The sequence below is a fragment of the Pollicipes pollicipes genome, unplaced genomic scaffold, assembly GCF_011947565.3.
Source record: "Pollicipes pollicipes isolate AB1234 unplaced genomic scaffold, Ppol_2.1 Scaffold_5724;HRSCAF=6776_pilon_pilon_pilon, whole genome shotgun sequence".
Lineage (NCBI taxonomy): Eukaryota > Metazoa > Arthropoda > Thecostraca > Pollicipedomorpha > Pollicipedidae > Pollicipes > Pollicipes pollicipes.
Window position 1 is genome coordinate 39,765,264 of NW_023596746.1, and position 20,045 is coordinate 39,785,308.

Here is a 20,045-nt window from a genome sequence, read left to right on the forward strand (position 1 = left end):
CGTAGCTTTTTTCGGATTACTCGGAACCTCTGGGACTTTGAGCGCATGTCAGAGACGCGTCGTTACACATATCGGGATATGTTGTTCATACCGGTACCGGATCAGGAGCTACTGAGGAGGCCAGCGATCGAGAAACGCAATCTAAAGGTTATTTATTGAAACATGGACGGCAAATTCACACCAAAGGCAACGGCGAGGGGAATATTCTCGATGTTTTGGAGACGGGCGGTGCTTTTGTTGCACAGTCTCGTAACAAACTTATTGAATCAGAACGACAAAATGCTTAGGCTATTGGATTGCACCCGTCCTCAAAGAACGAGCGAAACATGACCAGGAGGGTAATGAAACACTTGAAGATTAGTGGTTAGTGGCGACTCAAATGGGTATTTCACAATATATATGGTAGTTGCACGGATACGTCCGGCAAGGTACATGCTTCAAAAACGTCAAAACCGTAGCGTTCAGTGACATGACGCTATTGAAGCCAGGCCCCCACGTGCAAACCAAATAATTGTCACATTCTCGTCAAACAGGCCAACATCTTTGCTAGTCAAGGACTGCCTAGAAGTGCATCAAACCGTCGCGTCCGCTGGGTCCGCTGGCACTCAGCAGCTGAAACCGACGGCTGCTGGTCCTCTTCCACTCGCCCGTGTCTAGTCCGTGAGCAGCGTGTGAGCGGTCTCGTCATGTGCAGTTCTCCATGTGTGATCCTCTGCTGGTCCTCATCGTTCCGTTCCTCCGCTCTGCCGCGTTTTGTCCCATCGTTTTGTCCTTCGTATTGTCTACGCTTAGCCTGTGGCTGATCACGTATGGGTGGTCCCCGCGTGTGGACCACCTGCAGTTGGTCCTGTCGGGACCAAGAGCGGCTGGTCCCCGCGTGCGGACCACCTGCCGTTGGTCCTGTCGGGACCAAGAGCGGCTGGTCCCCGCGTGCGGACCACCTGCCGTTGGTCCTGTCGGGACCAAGAGCGGCTGGTCCTCGCGTGCGGACCACCTGCAGTTGGTCCTGTCGGGACCAAGAGCGGCTGGTCCCCGCGTGTGGACCACCTGCAGTTGGTCCTGTCGGGACCAAGAGCGGCTGGTCCCCGCGTGTCGTCGCCAGCTCGCCATTGGTCGCCGCGGTCGTCTCCTGCCCTCCCCCCCCCCCCCCCCCTCTTGATCGCCGTCCGTGACCCCCTGCCCGGCTCCTCATCCACGCGTCCTCGGCGCGGTGTCCTCCTCGTCCGCCGTCCCTCAGGTGACTAGCGGCTCCTCCTGGTCGTCACCAAACAGCTTGCGTATCTGGGGCCGCTGCAGCTGACCGTCGCAGAGGTTGCAGCACCAGCACTGGCGGTGCGTGCAGCCCAGGCAGCAGCAGAGCAGCGCGAGCAGCGCTGTCAGGGGCGGCGAGCGCGTCACCGGAGTGCGTCACCACGGCGGCCGGCAGCGCGCGCAGACTGACAAAAACACCACAGTGCCTACGGGGACAATGTGACCATGCGAAGCACAAAACACGGCTGAACAGGATTAAAACTCCAATGAGCAGCATCATGATTGGAGCCTGGTCTTAATCCGGTCAACTTAAGTTCGTTAGAAAGTGTCTTTGCAAACCATATGACGTGTCCTTGGAAGAGTGTCAAAGGAATGCACAACAACATTTTAGCAAATCGATGCAGTTCAACTCACAGCTGAAACGCGTTTGTGTTTAACGCAAATCAAGCGAATGAACAAGGGGTCATTTGCTTTCTAAGAAACCCCGGACGAGGACCTCTTAGTGCGCATTACGTAGACATAAGAGATCACATCCGAACCCCACCCTGGAAAATGAAACATGTCGAGAACATGTGACGTGCGAGACGTGCGAACAACACACCATGTGACGTGCGAGACGTGTGAACAACAAACCATGTGACGTGGTCCGTTCTCGGGCGTGCAGTGCACGTGCGACGTGCGGTTTGTGGCGTGGTTGTACAATGCACGCGTGACGTAGGGCCCGTGCGGCGGCCATGCACACGCACTAACTGGCGGCAGCCGGCACGGTGATGGCGAGCATGGCCTGCAGGTTGGTATGCCGGACGCCGCGGCCGTCGTATGGCGTCAGCGGCTCGTGCGCCGGCTTGCGGCGCGGCGGCACCGTTGAGGTGTTGCTCGGCCAGTACCACACGCCGTCCACGGAGACGGCGCGGCCGGCCACCTGGAAGCGCTGGCCGCTGATGTTGGCGCGCCCGTCGCCGTCCAGCTGGTGCCAGGTGCCGCGCACCCAGAGCGAGCCGTTCCGCACGCGCAGGCCGAGCTGCTCCGGCGTCGGGGAGCGGCTGAACATGCCGCTCCGGATGCGCGCCGCCAGACGGAGGAAGGACGGGTACTGCGGCAGATTGGAGCCGACCGGTGCCTGGGCGAGCGGCGCTGCCGGCGGGGAATGACAGCGTCGGGAGATCACACGCCCTGGTCGCGTGCGTTGCAGGAGGGCAGCATCACAGCGTGGAACATTTGTTGAGCTTATCACTCGGATGGTGAAATCTTGATAGGCGTGTTGCTATTTCTACATATGAAGTGGATGTCATCCACCCTGCGCTTGTGGAAGATGGATTAACAGTCACGGGTGTCATGCTTGATAGCGGTGTACTGCTTCTTCTAGTTGTGTGGGCAAAACCGAGCATCCTGTTCGATTTCATTTCGGAGCATTCTCACTGTCCCTTTTTATCGAGGACTTAGTGGCGGTTGTGGGGCTGAATGATCTACGTTATACCAATACTATCGACTCCTGCACAACCCACCACATTTTTTTGCCTCTCCGGACATCAGCCCTCATGTGCCTGTCGCTCAATGCTAGTCCCAGCCCGCTGTCCTGAAGCGCGTCACGCACGTTAGCTGGCCTCAGAGAGCAGTGCGTCCGACCCTTCCGCGGCCCCGTCCCCGCCCCTGCTTACCTTCTAGAGCCGTCAGCCAGCTCGCCTGAAGCAGCAGCGCCAGCACCAGGGGCAGCATGGTGAGTGGCGCCGTCCGCCTTTGGGCGCAGTCCGCTCGGCTCGCTGGTGACCGCGCTGGCAGCCGGCGGCCGATGGTCGCCGTCGGATGAGCGTCGCCGCCGCGCTGCTGGAGCGAGCCGCCCGCCGTCTGACCCCTGCTGACCGTCCGCCGGCCCGGTCGAAGCGGCGCCGTCACCGCGGCAACCCGTCCGCCGCGCCCGGTGGTACCACCGCGACAGTGGGCAGTAGCCATCGAAATGTGAATTGCAAAAAAAAGCCGCGCGACCTGACTGACAAAATGCGATTCATCAGCCATGTAAACTAGGCAAGGCCACACCCTCGCAAAGCTGTAAAGTGTTCAGATGCATATTAGATATGAGCATAAATATCTGAAAAATGTGTAAATTTGGTGTATACATATGTAAGAATATTTATATGAATATAGATACAAAAATGTAAATATTATTTTATCCTCATCGCATCACCTTACCGAGCCCTTTGCTTTTCCCTGCATGCACACATCATGGTCAAGAGAAAGACGACTCGAGGAGGATGGAGCGGGGAAGGGATACAAGCGGCTGTCACATCCGTCAAAGGGGGAGCAGCGTGATTTAGGAAGCTGCTTTGCACGGAGTACGTAGGACGTCAGTTCAACGTCACCTTTATGTTAAGTGTCCCTCAAGTGGATGTGGAGCCAAAAAAGTGTGTACACCATTGCAAAAAGTGGTTTAGAAGATCACATGCTACTTCTAGAGAGCATGTTCTGCGGCCTAACGCCCTCAAATGTGCACAGCTCGGCGTACCAGCATGCCGAAAAGAATGACATACCCCACGGTCAAAGCGGGCGTGACCGGGAAGGATTGGTTGGGCAGCTTTATGAAGAGGAACAAGAAAAAACCTATCGTTGCGTGCGCCAGAAGCCACGTCTGTGGCACGTGCCCGTGGATTTATCAAGGCTATCGCTGTCAAATTCTTCAATCTGCTGGAACAGGTACGTGATGGCATCGTTGATCCGCACAGACTATACAATATTAATGAAACGAGAATAACAACTGTGCGTGCAAAATCAAGCAAGCTCCTGACCGCAATCGGGAAAAAGCAGATCAAGATTGTAACCTCGGCAGCTGCGGACGTCTTCGCGTCTAGAAACGTAGAGACCTCTGCAGCTTCTGGGATGACAGAAGCATCATGGGACGCTTGAATGGCCACGGCAGTGGAGGAGCCAACAACAGTGGGGGCGTCCACTGCTGGGATGGTTAAGCCATCCTCGTCAGCGGCGGTCGCTTGGGCGACTGCTGCACCTGCTTCTCCACCTCGCCCAGCTGCTGTAGTGCTACCGATGACGTTCAGCCCTGCTGATATACTTCCCGTGCCGGAAGCACGCCAGCAAAAAAGGATAAACGTTTAAGCGAAAATGAGCGGTCATTTCAACGAGTTCATCGTACAAGACACAGTTGCGGGAGAGCACGTAGGAAGGGGAAAGCTAAGAGACTGCAACAAAAAATGAAGACCTGCTGTGAGGAAGATAACAGAAACAGCAAGCAAAAAAATGACAGAGGCCCAAAAGCACGGAGGACAGGAAGCGCGGAGGACAGGACAGTGAATGTTGAACTCTATGATCTTGAAACAAGCATCAGATCTATTGGTGCACGTTTATGTCAAAGGGACTGCTCTAGACAGCATAGTTTGTTTGGTGAATGTGCTCTTCAATGCGTCATTGCTTGATTACGTCATCCTTGCATAATATAGATCAAGGGCCAATTGACGGCCGTTATATCTGGAAGTCGTGCTCACGAACGTCAGACATAAACGACTTGACGGTTGTATTTTTATTGGCCTTGATGGCTGCATAGCTAATGGAATGGCAGGATTTGGAAGACGTCATTTTGGTGTCATGGATGCCTGGATTACCTTGCAATAGTCTCCGCGAAATAGTCTGCCATCTTCGCATGCGCGTTGCTCAGAAACTAGAGGGTTTCAGGTCTTAAGAAGGGTAGTGCTGTAAGCTAAACCGCACGGTCTCCCGAATGTGGATGCACCCAATGGCTATTTTAGTTCAAAATCCACACAAATGTGGAACACTCAATTTAATGGGAGTGTGCCATTGGTCGGACTCCTCAATCAATAAAGACCCTCGGTGTCGGTCAGGGGCCCCCGGTGCCTAACAAGGGTTGTGCATTGGCAAGGACCCCAGAGTCGGCCCTTGACAATGTTTGAGGGAGTTTGCAGGGGGGTGGCCCTTCGCGACCGCCTATTAAATGCCAATTGGAGGACCCAAAGGGTTGGCTGTAGGTGTCATTAATGACCCTGACCCGCAGGCCAGGGCCCGCAAATGTCAGTCAGAACGCATGTTGCACCGATTAGAGGGCGTCCTTGGACAATCTGGGCCCCCATTTCGGTCAGATACCACCGGCACCGAACAGTCGGCTCCGTGTCGGTCTGAGTTCTGGGCCCATTTCCCACGAGGAACAAGGTCGAACCTGTGATTTACATCCGTTAGGACCCCTGAAAGAATGTGGGCCTTGCATGTGCAAAAATGAGAGGCCTACAGTTCCTAACAATCGTGTGTCGGCAAAGGACCCGAGTCAGCCAGGGGAACATATGCAGAACAGGGACAGAGACAAGACTCCAAATGTCAGGAGGCCTTCTGGGCTGGTCGTGGCCCTCAGTTTTCACGTCATCAATGTCAATGTCAATGCAAATGTTTTCTACGTTGCGCATGTCATTGACATGACGGACACTCCATTTGTCACAGGTCCGAACTAAAGTGGGCGAGGTTCGGTCTCCGTTTCACACCATACCTTGCTGAGGCTTCTGCCAAGGGTGAAGGGGCTTTCGCAAATGGGAACGGATGAAAAGCATCCAATACCAACGCGGCAATTTCTGTGATCTATGTATACACGTCTATATACATGTATACATCCGTAGATATCTCGTATATGTGTAAGAGGTATATATATATATATATATATATATATATATATATGTCGTGACACCAAAATGATATCCTCCAAATCCAAACGTGTGTGGGTGTGCGTGTGGGCGTGGGTGTCTGTGTGTGGGTGGGCGGGTATTGAGGCATATGCAAGCTAAGTTCCCGGGCTTTGGTTTGGTCCCCGGCATCCGATGTTTGACTCCTGTCTTTAGGTTAGTGGTTCACATGTTATGGCGGCAGAGTATGCACATGGATGTCAGAGCAGTATACAGGAGGTCTCATAAATCCGAATCTTGCGACAGGTGTACTAGCGTTATAATGTGTTTTTACCAATGCGGCAAGGGTTCCTCGTTCCATCAGATCCATCAGACATGCTTGCTCTTTTTGTGATTACCAACATCGCATTGATAAAAACATCTAAAAATGTTCCATATTTGTCTATTTATGATCACCAAAGTAAAGATCTTACCTTGGACCAACACGGACTTTGTCAGCATGCTTTAGCTAAGCCAGACCGAATCTGATCAAATTAAGCGATTTGCAGTCAGTATCGGTCACGGGATTTGACTCTGGAAGGCCTATTTGGATTGGACCGAACTCGAATATTCAACCAGTGGCTACCCTATGTCACACGGTGGCCAGGCGTCCAGTCTTGCAGTCGGCTGAGCTATGGGAGGGGGGGGGGGGGCAGCTGAGGAGTGAATTGGGATTAGAATGTGCAGCCATTTTATGATATTGCAGCCAGACATGTGTCAGGAGCGCCCTAACAAAAATATTTCAGGATCCCCGGATCCATCACCATGGAATCCTATGGGATACTGCCTTCGCTTTTGGGATCAAAACACATGCCTAATCGCAACCGTCCCTGATCTCATAGACAGCCGATTTGATTTTGTTGTTGAAACTGTGGGTCTGGTGACGTCACGTCATTATATCTTGAGAGGACAGAATGGTACAAATGTACGGATGCCACCCATTAACTACAAAGACCTCCACGTGCGCACACTTTAGGTGCCTTTCTTGATTCGCAAGGTGTACTTTGAGGAAGAAAGACACTAGGCTTAACATTCAGTCAACCATATATTCCAACTTCAAGCGATTCACTCACTGGTCAGCATATCCACACCATGTTATTATCGTCCTTGCACGACCAACATCCGTAGGCAACACTTATCGCATAGGCACTATTCGTATAAAATTAGTAATGCCTACATCTAACAGTTCCCAAAGTCGCATGGGACACATTTCACACCGACAACCACCCCAGTAGATGGCCCGCGTTGCACCAGTGTTGGTAGCACCGTTCATCACATGGCTCTATGGGCGTCACGTCACGTCACGTCACGTCACGTCACGCCGCCGCGAGCAGACCGGGATTGGGGCGGCCGTCGCGTCTCGGACGGGTTCACAGCTTGTATCTGCGCTCTCCGTCGCTCCCGGCGCACGCGGTCGGCCGGCCGCGGCCCGCGCCGCCGCAGTCCCTGACTAGAAAGCGCGCCACGCCGCGCCGCGGCCTCTCCATGGCACAGTCCGGGCGCGGGCCCGGCGCGGCGGCCGGCGGCGCCGCGTGCTGCGAGATCAGGCAGGAGGCGGCCCTTCAGAGCGAGGGCACCACTGTCGCGCCGCACGTCGCTACACGCCCTCCGGTCGTCGTCGCTTGAAGAACCCGGCCTGGCCGCAACAGAAATGGGTTAGGACGCGTGGCAGGCGCACCGGAGGGATGGTGCTGCACTCGCTGTCACGCTAGTGATGCAAGCTTCAGCGAGACACGCTACAATACTGAATTGTGATGTAAGATGGCATGGTTTCGTCAAAAGTGCATTCACCGTCCAGCTTTTCTGTCACCCATCACCACACACCTCCCAGCTCCAGCGGGCATTTCGCACGGTTTCTACAAGGGCTTCGCGACATAAGTTGGGTGGCTGAACAAGGAAAAATGACAAAACCGACCCGCACAATGCGCTAAAACAGAGATGTTTGCGAATTTGGCTAACTTTTCGAAATGCCCCTCCCCCTCGCTTAACAGAACAGGGAACTTTATACCCTGGTTTCCACCACCCCGGATCTAAACTATCCCCGTCACCCACGCTGCTGACGAACTTCTCCTTTCCTGACACCCCACCACCGCCGTCCGCCGGCCACTGACCTTATAGAGGCCGAAGGTGATGGCGGCGAGCAGCAGAAGGGCGCCGAGTACGGCCACCACGATCACCCAGACGGGGAACGGCTGCAGCGAGGAGGGAAGCAGCACCGTGTGCACCTGGTGCAGGTCGGGCCTGTCGTCGGCCGGCTGCAGTTGGTATGGCACGGCGCCCACGTCCGCTAGGCCCACCGTCGAGATCACCAACCTGTTGCGCGGGCCCACGTACGGCTCTGCCGGCAGGTCAGCGGCCGTCACGGGCTGGTCTGTGCGAGCCCCGGCAAGGTTCGAGGAGCGGGTCACATGGTGGGTGTTACTGGGGAAGAGTTCAAGGATTCCCCAGATCACCGATGTATGGCACGGCATCTGGACATGGGCTATTCTTTCGCAAAATAAGTCGCAGAGCTGATCAGGAAAAGTGGTTATACCTACCCCTCAATGAGCAAAAACTATGTTTTTTTCTCTGGATTTGAAGAGCGTCCTCCTCAAACTTCAGGAGGCGAAGCCAGCCACCCCTCCCTCCCCCCCCCCCCGCCTCTACAACTGAATTAGGAGACAACGCCCCTGCATCTGGATTAGGTGAGGAAAAGTAAACTAGCTTTGTGACCGCACTCCGGTCTAGGGGCGTGCTGTTATAACTGCTGCGGCGTTTCGGGCAGATGATGAGTCAGCGAGGCACCGTATACCGGACGCGAGGCAGCCGCAAGCCAGAACAGGCTATACTGTCACGCTACTCATTCCTCAACGTCATCCTCAATGATCCACGCTCATCCTCAATGTCACGTAAGATGAATTGCCCATTCATAAATCCAGAAATCGGTCGGTTTCCACGGGAGCAGCATGCGACAGGCATCCCTCCCCTCCACATAGGTTCATCCAAGTCGCCGCCGCGCGTGCGGCGCTCCGCTCACCGAGCTCGTGGATCTTAACCCGCATGGAGAGCGTCACCACCAGGCTCGTCTGCCGCCGGGGGAAGGCCACCGTCGGGCACTCGAGCCGCACGCACGAGACGAACGGCTGCGTGCAGTTGAGCACGGTGGTGACGTTGCCCTCGTAGTGGTACTCGGTGTCGGCCAGCAGGTGGCGCTGCTCGTCCGTCAGCTGGTAGCGCCGCCGCCAGGTGCGCGGAGCCTCCACGTAGCTGCTGCCGTCCTGCGGCCGGAGGGCCGGTCAGACGCGCGTTCTCGATGGAGCGGTCATGCCAGTGGTGTCTGTATGTGATGGACCCGGGCATGTTCACACATACTAACTCAGGTTAAAACAGACACGTACTGAGTGCAGGCCGTCACGACGCACTGCAATGGTCGCCAGCCGACACGTGACTGCGACTCAGTCAGCACCGCTCGAAAGGCCAGGTGACACGTGACCGCGACTCAGTCAGCACCGCTCGAAAGGCCAAGTGGCGTCATTTGGAGGCACTGTACCAGGTCCATGCGTCTTGCAATCTCCTAGGACAACAAAACCTTACCGGGACAGGCAAGGTGAGACGCCTGAGCTGAATGACCCCTAACACGAGTAAAAGCACTCCAGTCATCCTATTGACACGAGCCCCCTTCCTACGGAGGCGCGCAAGCCTTCTCCCACACCACCCCGCACTGCGTCGGCTCCCCGTCGTCGCGCTTACCGACGCCAGGTAGTAGCCGGTCTCGATGCTGCACGCCAGCTGGCGGCCGTCCAGCGTCGCCTTGGGCCGGTACAGGTCGAGGAAGCGGAGCTGCGAGCCGTCCGCTGTCGTCACGTTCACCGGCACCAGGAAGCTGACGTTGACGGCGTCCACCGGCGACGGCAGGTAGCGGATCACCTGGTACCGGTGGCTGATGATGACGTAATTGGGGTCGTTGCGCTCCGACTCGTCGCGGTCCTCTTTTTTGTCGTAGTAGAGCGGCGGCTCCTCCATCGGCTGACTGTTGGTGGGGAGGGACAGGGTGAGCGCTCACATCGTAGACGATGGGTAGCTGTTCGTCCTGGTCAGCGTGTGACAGGATTCGGACAACAATTCAGAGGTGAAAACAGCTCCCAGGGAGCTGGTTTCACGTCGATGTGAGACGCTGGGATTGGCGGGACAGAGAAATTCAAGATGTCCATCAGAGCTGCGGCAGACAACTACCAGTCTTCCCTGACTGGACTAGACGGACTCGGTCAAGCCACACTGAGCCCTGTCTTGCCTCAGTCAGCCTTGTCTCACATACTGATAACATAGCAAACCCGATGATCCGCACCAGCGGGAACGTACAACCACATCGAAAGGTGCGGGCTGCTACAGTTTCGTCTTAGCCAGCAATTTCCATGCATTGCCATACGCTCAATGTTGATCTTGCATGACACACACGGGCCACGAAAAGTACGCAGACGCGTCGACCCGCTTCCTCCCCCTGACCCCACGCCTTCACGCGGGACAATGCCCAGGCGCCTGTGGTCGGTCCGCGACCGCAACCCACCCCGTGACGGCGATGTCGGCCTCGGTGCGCAGGCCGAGCGTGAAGTTGAACACGTTGTCGTCAGGCGCGACCTCCTCGCCGGACGAGCTGGCGTTGAGGCCGACGGTGACGCTCTCAGTGCCAGGCGCCAGCTCGTCCACGTCCAGCGACAGCCGCAGCCGGCCGTCGGCGCCCGCCGGGAACGGGTGCGGCCGCACGTGGCACGTCAGCAGCACGTGGTCAGCCTTCTCGCGCTCCGAGCAGAGCTGCGGCACGCGCACCAGCCGGATGGGCCGCGGCAGCGTCACCTGCAAGGGCGCGCCCGGGCTGAGCAAGGGGAGGGGTGCTGCACGGGAGACAGCACCGAACAGCTCGTTAAGCTCGTTAATGAACCACTATTAACTATGTAGCGCTGCAAGGCTTCAGAAAAAGTCTCTCTGGGACATGATATCGAGAGTCCACTTCCCATCAACTTCGTCCCTGCTACTTGCTTTGGCGCAACGGAAGAAAATGCAACAATGATGAATGGGCCGACACTTGGCAACGCACATACAATACCGACAGCTGACACGATCCTCCACAAGATGGTCTCACACGCGTGTCCAGAGCTGAGATGGCCCACCGCCCCACTCGCCATACGGACCTGCACACTGGGCAGCGAGGCCGGCTCGCCGACGTTCGTCACGTCCACGTCCAGGTCGATGGTGGGCGAGGCGCCGATGACGAACCGACCGTCCTTCAGGCCGGGCACCGATGCGCTGACGGACAGGTCCGACTGGCAGACGGCGTCGGCGCCGCAGCCGATCGAGAAGGGCACGCTGGCGGTCACCTGGGTCTGGCCGGCGGCGCGCGCGTTCACCACGGGGCAGGTGGCGCAGAACTCGGTCAGGTCCCCGTCCAGGAACGGCGAGACTGGAACAGAGGCGGCTCCGTTTGCGGGCGGGCGGCAGGCAGGCAAAAATTCCAAGATGAAGAACGTGTTGGCAGTACAGGGAGCTAGAAGCGAGAATCTATGAAGAACGGGTGAGGAAACTTTCTAGGAAAAGCCACTTTTTACGGTTTTTTGGCATTAGCCTTTGCTGTAAACAAAAATACGTTTTAGGGGTAGAGTCTCAGGTAGAGAGCACACTCCTATGTTCCAACGGACCGACAACCTGCTGCCCCAGCTCTCCGTGCCGTGGTCGGTCTCCTGGCCAACACTAACTGGGTGTGCACCCCGACCCCGGCCGGCGGGGTCAACTCACGCTGTCGGCGGCCGCGCCGCTCGGCCCGCTTCGACACGTCTGTGGTGATGAAAACGGGTTGCGTCGGGTGGGTGTGGCCGGCCACGGCGCTGTCGTCCGACGACAGGTTGTAACTCATGCTCAGCTGGATCGGCTGGGTGTAGTCGTGGATCTCCGACTGCAAAGGTCACAACAGTCGTTCGGTTCGGTGGTTTCGATGCATGCGCAAGTCGGAGCATTTTTACCATGGCGAACCCGGGACAAGTAAAGACGGGTTACTGCAGGAACAAAAAACTTGATCTCTAGAGCATCATCACATCATCATCAAAAGCATTCCTCGAGCCTCGCGCAGACACCTCGCGGCCAATGAAATCGCCGCATCCACAACTGCAAGTGGGTGCGGTGAGTCGTCATGGCGCGTGGGTGCCTGGATAAATAAAAACATAAATAGTATATCGCACGCTTACTTGAAACAACGCCAAAGCGTGTAACTGCTCGAGCAGATATGCATATCGGCTGCATCCTTACACACAGGCAATGAACGGCACACCACAGCACTTCGGCGAGCACTTTCATCTTGAACATTGCACGCGTGCTCTGCGGTGCATGACCATTAGCAATTCGTATTGCATTTGTTGCTGTCTGCCCAAGGCGCCTCTTCAAGCAGGGGTCGGTCACCCGTGCGGGGTTTGCAAAGGCGCAGCACACGGGGCAGCACGGTCTGATACGTATCTCTCCCCGGGCTGAACGTAACTCCCAGAGCATGACGCAGCTTAATGAAATTCCGCCGCCGTAAAGAACAGACACACCTTAACAACGGTAATAACCGGCATTTGTGTCCCGACTCGAAGACTAACGGCGCATTTTAATTGCAGGTTGATGAAGAGTCCCGCTCGTGCGTATCAATTATTCGTCAGTCGCTGGCCAAATGGCTTGCCTTTATCAGTACGGTGAAGTCGTCGCAGCTGTAGCCGTCGTAGGTCAACGAGCGTGTGTAGGTGAAGTTATCGCGTGACCCGCCCGACAGGTCGAAGGCGCACACTACGTGCAGCGACTCGATCTTCATCTGAACCTGGGCGGCTGCAATCAGGAAGTCGTCAGATTGCTTCTTAATGTAACGAGACACCGCAGCATGATTAGACATCGTCCTTGTGCTACGAATAGAATTGCAGACAGATCGCATACGCATTGGAGAGCGGACCTAGACCATCCATCCAGTTCGTAGGACGGGCGAATTTACAGCAGCACGACAACCCATTTGCTCCAAGTAAAACCATAAACAGAGCGCTGACGCGGGGGAGTGCGACCATCCATCAAGGACTTCGATGAGTGTCAGAACGTGTTAGAAGCGCCCCCCCCCCCCCTTCTGCCCACAGTGGCAGCACCAGCAGAAGGCTAGCAGGCCATCGCGTCACTCACTGATGCGGTCGGGCAGGTAGCGGCCGAAGTACTTGAGACAGGCGCGGACCTGGAACTGTTTGTCGGTGGGCTGCAGCTTGTCGGTGCTGGGCCGGAGGTCAGCGTGGAAGCGCAACACCGGCTGCGCGCGCAGCAGCACCGCCTCGCCGCTCAGGTACGAGCCGACCGCCACGTCTGGCGATGACCGGGGGCCGGCGGTCAGCGGCAGTTTAAACGGCTCGGAGCCGCCGCTCGGGGTCACTGAACGCGAGCTCGACTCCCTGACCCCACCAGGTCGGCCAGAGAAGCCTGTCCCAGCCTGCGCTGGTAGTGCGGCTTTAGCGCATTCCTCGCAATACAAGTCCGGTCGCATTATCAAGGGAGTCAGCACGCACGCGCTTGGGAGGTAACTGCAGGCGTCCCGTGTGGTCGCGTGACGACAGACACGTAGGAATGAAAGATAGAATGAAATATATGTCGATGATGTATTAAACGAATGGACATGTTCATGCAATCTCTTGTGCAACGATTAGGAGAAGCATATTAATCATGGGGACTGATTCTCTCTTATGCATTCATTTACTCATTCTCACCACAAATGCTTTGCGCGCATTGTCTCCCGCGTAACTAGGTGGCGCCAGACTAACCTGAGTATCTGTTGTCATCCACGTCCAGTCCGTGAGAGATGCTGACGCCAAAGCCTCGGAGCGCGCCGCTCAGCTCCGAGGCCACGATCTTCTGGCTGTAGGTGGGGCTGAGTCCGCTGGCGCCGCCCAGGTAGATGTAGATGGCGCCACGCTGATCCTCCTCATACGGCGCGCCGATCGCGAGGTCTGTAGGCGGAGGCTAGGTCAAGGAACCGGCAGGACCGAGGTCGCGGGGCCGTCAAGCAAGCCACTGGCACACAACGCTAGGTCAAGGAACCGGCAGGACCGAGGTCGCAGGGCAGTCAAGCAAACCACTGGCACACAAGGCTAGGTCAAGGAACCGGCAGGACCGAGGTCGCGGGGCCGTCAAGCAAGCCACTGGCACACAAGGCTAGGTCAAGGAATCGGCAGGACCGAGGTCGCAGGGCCGTCAAGCAAGCCACTGGCACACAAGGCTAGGTCAAGGAATCGGCAGGACCGAGGTCGCAGGGCCGTCAAGCAAGCCACTGGCACACAAGGCTAGGTCAAGGAATCGGCAGGACCGAGGTCGCAGGGCCGTCAAGCAAGCCACTGGCACACAAGGCTAGGTCAAGGAATCGGCAGGACCGAGGTCGCAGGGCAGTCAAGCAAGTCACTGGCACACAACCAATTATTTGTTTGTGGACCAGCTTAACTTCGGAGGACGCTAACAACACTACGATCCGGTGGAGAAGCGACCAAAGTTTTCCGCAATGTGGAAACGAAGTCATATCTTTCAGTCCCGAAACCGGTGCCTTAGCCCCAGGCACAAGTGCGACCGAACAAAGGCAGTAGCGCCGGCAAGCGGGCAGACAAGGACGGCGAGTAGCGAGTAGGCTCTGTGTAGCCTTGCTGCAAGCTGCTGAGCGGAATTGTTTTAAATTGTCATGTGTTGTGGGCACTGAGCAGTCGCTTCAGTGGCAATACTGAGAATTTCCACAATAACTGATGTCCTTGTGCAGCGGTACACGCTAAATGCGGGATGTCCATGGTGTATAGTAAGCTTGAGAGATGATAATGAGGCTAATAAAAGCTGCACCGATGGGCAGTCTTAACAAAGGATCGACCTTAATGCTACTGCAATTTAGCCACATCATTATGTGACGTGCCCAGAAATCACCATACGTCATGTTCAAATGAACAAATAAACGCCGACATGTGTGCATGAACACTGATGTCCACCATTTGCACCCGGGTGTCTGCGTCGCGCACTGGCCCAGATACGCGTTCTCCGTCCACACTGCACCAAACGATCTCAAACATCCCGAACCAGACAGCGCCTCGCCTGCTCACCGTTGTAGCCGTCCAGGTCGAGGTCACCGACGCTGGCCAGCGCCGAGCCGAACCGGCCGCGGCTGGCCCGGTCTCCGGTCAGCACGAGCGGCTGCTCGCCGACCCGGCCGCGGCCCAGGTTCGGGTACACGCAGACGCGGCCCTCCTCGAGGCCGGCCGGTGCGGCGCCGCGCGTCCCGGCACTCGTGGAGTGCAACGGCGCGCCCACCAGCAGCTCCGGCCGCCCGTCGCCGGACACGTCCAGGCCGAGCACGGCGCCGCCGAAGTATTCTCCCACCTGGTCGCCCGTCCGCTCCAGCACGATGCTGATGCCCTCCAAGTCGTTCAGCGGGAAGTCGAAGACGAAGACCTGGCGGAGCGGGCGGAGGTCGGGGGAGGGGGTCACGTGGGTGGCTTGCTCATATGCGCCTCGTAAATTTCCGTGCTGTTCCGATGGTATGGCAAGGAGTGACGCAAAGCACGCACTCGTCAACCCTTTGCCGAATATTTCCGCCGCAGAGCGAAGCCTGAGTGTGCCGAGAACATGTCAAAATAACACGAAGCGGAGAATGAGTGGCATCAGAGTGCAGGAAGCTCAGCACGTAGTGTTTGCAGATGTTAGTTTCCCTATTATGTTTCTGGGGATCACTTGGTTAAAACTTTAATTCATTTGGCGCAATAGCTACAGATGTTGTGATAAAATCGATCACAAAACATCATCATATAGAGAAATGTACTGTTGGCTGGTAAGATGGCGTAAAAAGATGGGCTAAGGCTTACGCAGGCCAAGAACACGTGGAGCTACGACGGAAGATATGCACACCGGTGCCGTAGAGCTACGAAGGTAGATATGCACACCGGTGCAGCGTACCGTCAACGTCGTACCTTTCCTTTGCCGTAGGCGGCGCGTGGCGCTCCAGCGACGTAATACGTCTGCCCGTCCCCGAGAAACTCACCAGAGCTCACCGAGTACCCTGTCGAGGACGCCAGCCGATGGTCAAGGGCTCAGCGCATGGTGCAAGTACAAGCTATGACCGGCTCATGCTACGCTAGAGCATGATGCACTGTAAATGGACGCATGTACAATACGGTAGGCAGCTAGGTATATGTACTCGTCTTGTATTGCCAGGGAACGGACGACAGCATGGGAAGACTAGGTCTGAACGACCAGCGGTGCTCGCGGATCTCACCGAAGTAGTCGTTCTCGTTGACGGTGTTGATATGGTAGGGGTTGGGCACGTGGAACTCGCTGAGCTCGAGTGAGGGATCGAGCTGCCGGCGCCGACGCCGACGCCGCTGCTGATCGGGGCCGAAGTCGGCGTCGATGACTCCCGACACGCGGACCACTGAACCCTTCCAGTTGTAGATGCCGGGGGCGCCAATCAGCATCTCGGAGCCGTTCTGTAACGGCACCGGGCGCTCCGTGAGCACGAGCCGCCCCGCGTGCCACCGCGGGCTGGCTGACGGCGGATGCCGTGGTCAGCTGGCGGCTGGCTGACCAGGCAAAGGCACTGCCTGAGCGAGTGGAATCAGGCAGTGGATCCCATTGCCCGGCGGCCGCGCGAGGGGAGAAACAGGATTGCTGTAATGAGAGCCTTGTGTGCTTTGTGGTTGTAATGAACGTTGTGTGGTTGTGGTCGAGTACTGAATATCGGCGCGTGGCTTTCAATCTCGTCGATCTCAACTGAGGTCGTCTGCGGGAGTCGGGAGCCTGGTTGTATGGCCTGAGATATGGCAGCAACCAATAAAGGAAGAGTCTTAACAGAAGACTGCAACAATCGTGGTCATGTTAAGTGTTTGTGTTCTGTGGGGCCACGATGCGCCCAAATAAACGGATGGTGCGTGACCCTGGCCATGGGTGATTCATGTCGTAAATAGTTGGTATGGTGCAGCTCCAAGAGCGGGCAGCCTTCAATGTAAACACCGGGCTAGTTTCAATGGCAACTGGAGCGGATGCAGCTGCACCGCTCATACAAAACTCTTTAGTGGTAGCGTCAGTTGACTTATGACGGAGAACAGAGAGAAGCCACCAGCGTCACATCAGAGCGCGTCAAGAATACCTTTGTGAAATGGACGGATATCCCGGCTTGGCCGTACGCGTACAGGAAGCTCTCCTTGCCCTTCTCCGGTAGTATCTGCCGATCTGCCAAGCGGGACAGACAGCTGTAACCTGACACGTCCGTGGAGCCACCCAGCAAACACGACGGTCACGTCACCGCCCGCGTCCGCACGCAGTACAGGCGCAGGGACAAGCCGCCGCCGCCGCCGCACCGGCTGACGCAGCGCGTTCGCGCCGCGACCGTCATCGGGGTTTCCGCGGTGAGGTCAGCACAGGGTCGCTCCAGGCCGGCTCAACACTGGCGCATGGCTGCCGATGTCGCTGGCGCAGACGATAAGCCACGGCGGCGGCGGCGGCGCGCGAGCGCAAACATGCTGGCCGGCGGAAGCATGGCATGGGATGCGGGTGTTGCGGCCCAGCGGCCACGAGCGCGGTGAGGAAGGTAGGCATATGATCTCAGCGGTGCTGCGCAAACACGCCAGGCGGCCGTGGAAAGGGCGGCGCTGCGGGACACGCCGACAGGAGCATGCGAAAGGCGGGGCAAAGTCGGCGGCACACGCGGAGTGGTCGGTCGGATCGTAACTGCTCACAGCACGCGGTGATATCGCTCACAAGTATCCAGAGAACAGGCCGGATGCTTAGTCACACTCATAAAGGGGTATCTGGGAAACGGGGTGTACCATCCGACACACAAGCTTTTAAGGATGGTGACACACGATATGAGTCAAGGGACCGGATTGTTGAGACTGAATCATCAGCGCATCTTGCTTTGCCATGATCGGAGCACAGCGAGGCAGGATGTCCAGTCAGTTCCCGTCAGTGTTGCTTACTGGTGCGGACCAAAGGCAGAACCTTGTTGGCTTCGTAGTCCGCCACGTCGCTTTCCGTCCAGTAGCAGACGCCGTTGGGGTAGCGGTTGTTGTTCAGAATCTGGTTGGCCCACCTGTGGCCGCAGACCTGCCGGTAAGAGTGCCAAAGCCATCAGTCTCCACCGGTAGAGTCCTCCCCAGAGTCACCAGTCCCCGCCAGTGGAGCTCTCCCCAGAGTCGTCAGTCCCCGCCGGTGGAGTCCTCCCCAGAGTCGTCAGCTCCCGCCGGTGGAGCCCTCCCCAGAGTCGTTAGTCCCCGCCGGTGGAGCCCTCCCCAGAGTGGTCAGCCCCGCCGGTGGAGCTCCTCCCCTCGCCGACCCCGATTCCACCGACTCAGCGTGTGGTCGGCGAGACGCCGCCTCACGGTACGCCCACGACGCTGCGCTGTGCGGGGCAGGCTCAGGTCACCGGACACGGCACCGACCGAGGTCACCGGACACGGCACCGACCGAGGTCACCGGACACGGCACCGACCAAGGTCACCGGACACGGCACCGACCAAGGTCACCGGACACGGCACCGACCGAGGTCACCGGACACGGCACCGACCGAGGTCACCGGACACGGCACCGACCAAGGTCACCGGACACGGCACCGACCGAGGTCACCGGACACGGCACCGACCGAGGTCACCGGACACGGCACCGACCGGGCGCGGAGTCGGGCCCGGGCAGCACATGGTGCCAAAAGTCGGCACATGTGGTGGAAAAGGATAGTTTTTACGGTTGCTTGAGGTCATCGGCTTCAGCCCTTTGTCGTAACTGTGATCCCTATTCATGAGCAAACGAGATTTTCCACTGATAACCGATTCCTTCCGGACTTCGGCACATAAATTGTGGTCTCCATCGCTCGTTTCGTCTTGGCAATTTTGTCGCGCTGGTCCGGAACGTCGGGAAGCAGTGGTGATCTCATGAGCGCCGCCCTGAACATGTCACGGGGAGCCCGAGCTCGCCGCTGACGGGATGAGCAGCTGTGTGTCTGTCGGCCGGCGGCGGCGGTGTCGAGTGTCGACCTTTGTCGTGTCTGTTTTTACGCAGCCCTCTCTGCCGGTTACTGCGGTGTTTAGCCGACTGTCCGTCGGCGGCGGCTTTTTCGGCGTGATCAGGGCGCCACGCGGCGCCCAGCTGTCCGGCGCCGACTGAAACATTTACCGGCCGAAGCCGTGCAGCCGGCGCCGCGCACGGCACCCCAGCAGTCGGCGCCGTGCACAACAGCCCTGCAGTCGGCGCCGCGCACGGCACCCCAGCAGTCGGCGCCGTGCATAACAGCCCTGCAGTCGGCGCCGCGCACAGCACCACCGCATTCGGCGCCGCGCACAGCACCCAAGCAGTTAGAGCCGCGCACAGCACCCCAGCAGCCGGCACCGCGCAATGCATCCCTGCAGTCAACAGGACGGCGGAGGCTGGAGCCCCACGTCTCTTCCGCACGACCTCTTCCCCCCCCCTGCCTCCCGGAAACGAGGCCCGACACCGGGCCGGCAGCACTAGGCAGGTCGCCGCGGGACCTACTGTCGTTTGTTTGCGCAGGCGGGCTGGCACGCGCACATGTCAGATGGCCCACATTCTATGAGCAGCGCGGTAGCGGCGTCCCCACACCCCCGAGCCATGCGCTGGACGTGCCGTGGTGACACGGCCGCGGCTCGGAGCGGGCTCACCTGGCTGAGCTGATGTCAGCACGCGCGAGGCATGCCCCGATGATATCAATCCGCCGTTCGGCGCGCCTTTCTGAGGTGTCATCGGCAAGGAATGGAGAGAGCTTCTGGCTCGGCAGATATGCAGATTGTACCGCGGTACAGGGGATCAGTTTACTGTGCACAATGTGAACTGTTTATCGCTACCGCATCTTGGATCTACGTCTTCGTTCGCCAGCTAATCTGCTATCGACGGACGTCTGATGAAAGCTTTTATATGTTGGAGGGACTTAGACAGCACATCATTTGTGATGGTTTTTAATGCCGGACATTATCCACATTGGTGGTTGATAGACATTATGGAAATGAAAAATGGTGCAACTGAGCCTATTTTGAAAGGTCCTGTCACTGCTCTGGCGTGTACGAATACATTGACTGTGGTTTACACTCTTGGCGTTCGATCTGATTTAGGTAAACCAAGGGTACTCAA

The 20,045-nt window shown here is 57.4% G+C and overlaps 1 protein-coding gene across 2 annotated transcripts in view; it reads right to left on the minus strand.

Moving 5' to 3' along the window:
- Window positions 1-6,944: 6,944 nt before the first annotated feature.
- The window catches only part of LOC119103393 (integrin alpha-PS3), a 31,687-nt gene continuing 18,586 nt past the window's right edge, over window positions 6,945-20,045 (minus strand). For both annotated transcript variants that reach the window (XM_037226912.1, XM_037226913.1), the window contains exons 5-19: window positions 17,888-18,014; window positions 17,059-17,141; window positions 16,189-16,399; window positions 15,884-15,972; window positions 15,020-15,368; window positions 13,709-13,894; window positions 13,083-13,256; window positions 12,601-12,743; window positions 11,685-11,841; window positions 11,084-11,352; window positions 10,462-10,748; window positions 9,648-9,927; window positions 8,935-9,175; window positions 8,030-8,256; window positions 6,945-7,554 (exon numbers count right to left, since the gene is read on the minus strand). In XM_037226912.1, coding sequence (XP_037082807.1) covers window positions 7,516-7,554; window positions 8,030-8,256; window positions 8,935-9,175; window positions 9,648-9,927; window positions 10,462-10,748; window positions 11,084-11,352; window positions 11,685-11,841; window positions 12,601-12,743; window positions 13,083-13,256; window positions 13,709-13,894; window positions 15,020-15,368; window positions 15,884-15,972; window positions 16,189-16,399; window positions 17,059-17,141; window positions 17,888-18,014 — 2,862 coding nt within the window. In that variant the 3' untranslated portion in view covers window positions 6,945-7,515. The remainder of the gene's footprint in view (window positions 7,555-8,029; window positions 8,257-8,934; window positions 9,176-9,647; window positions 9,928-10,461; window positions 10,749-11,083; window positions 11,353-11,684; window positions 11,842-12,600; window positions 12,744-13,082; window positions 13,257-13,708; window positions 13,895-15,019; window positions 15,369-15,883; window positions 15,973-16,188; window positions 16,400-17,058; window positions 17,142-17,887; window positions 18,015-20,045) is intronic.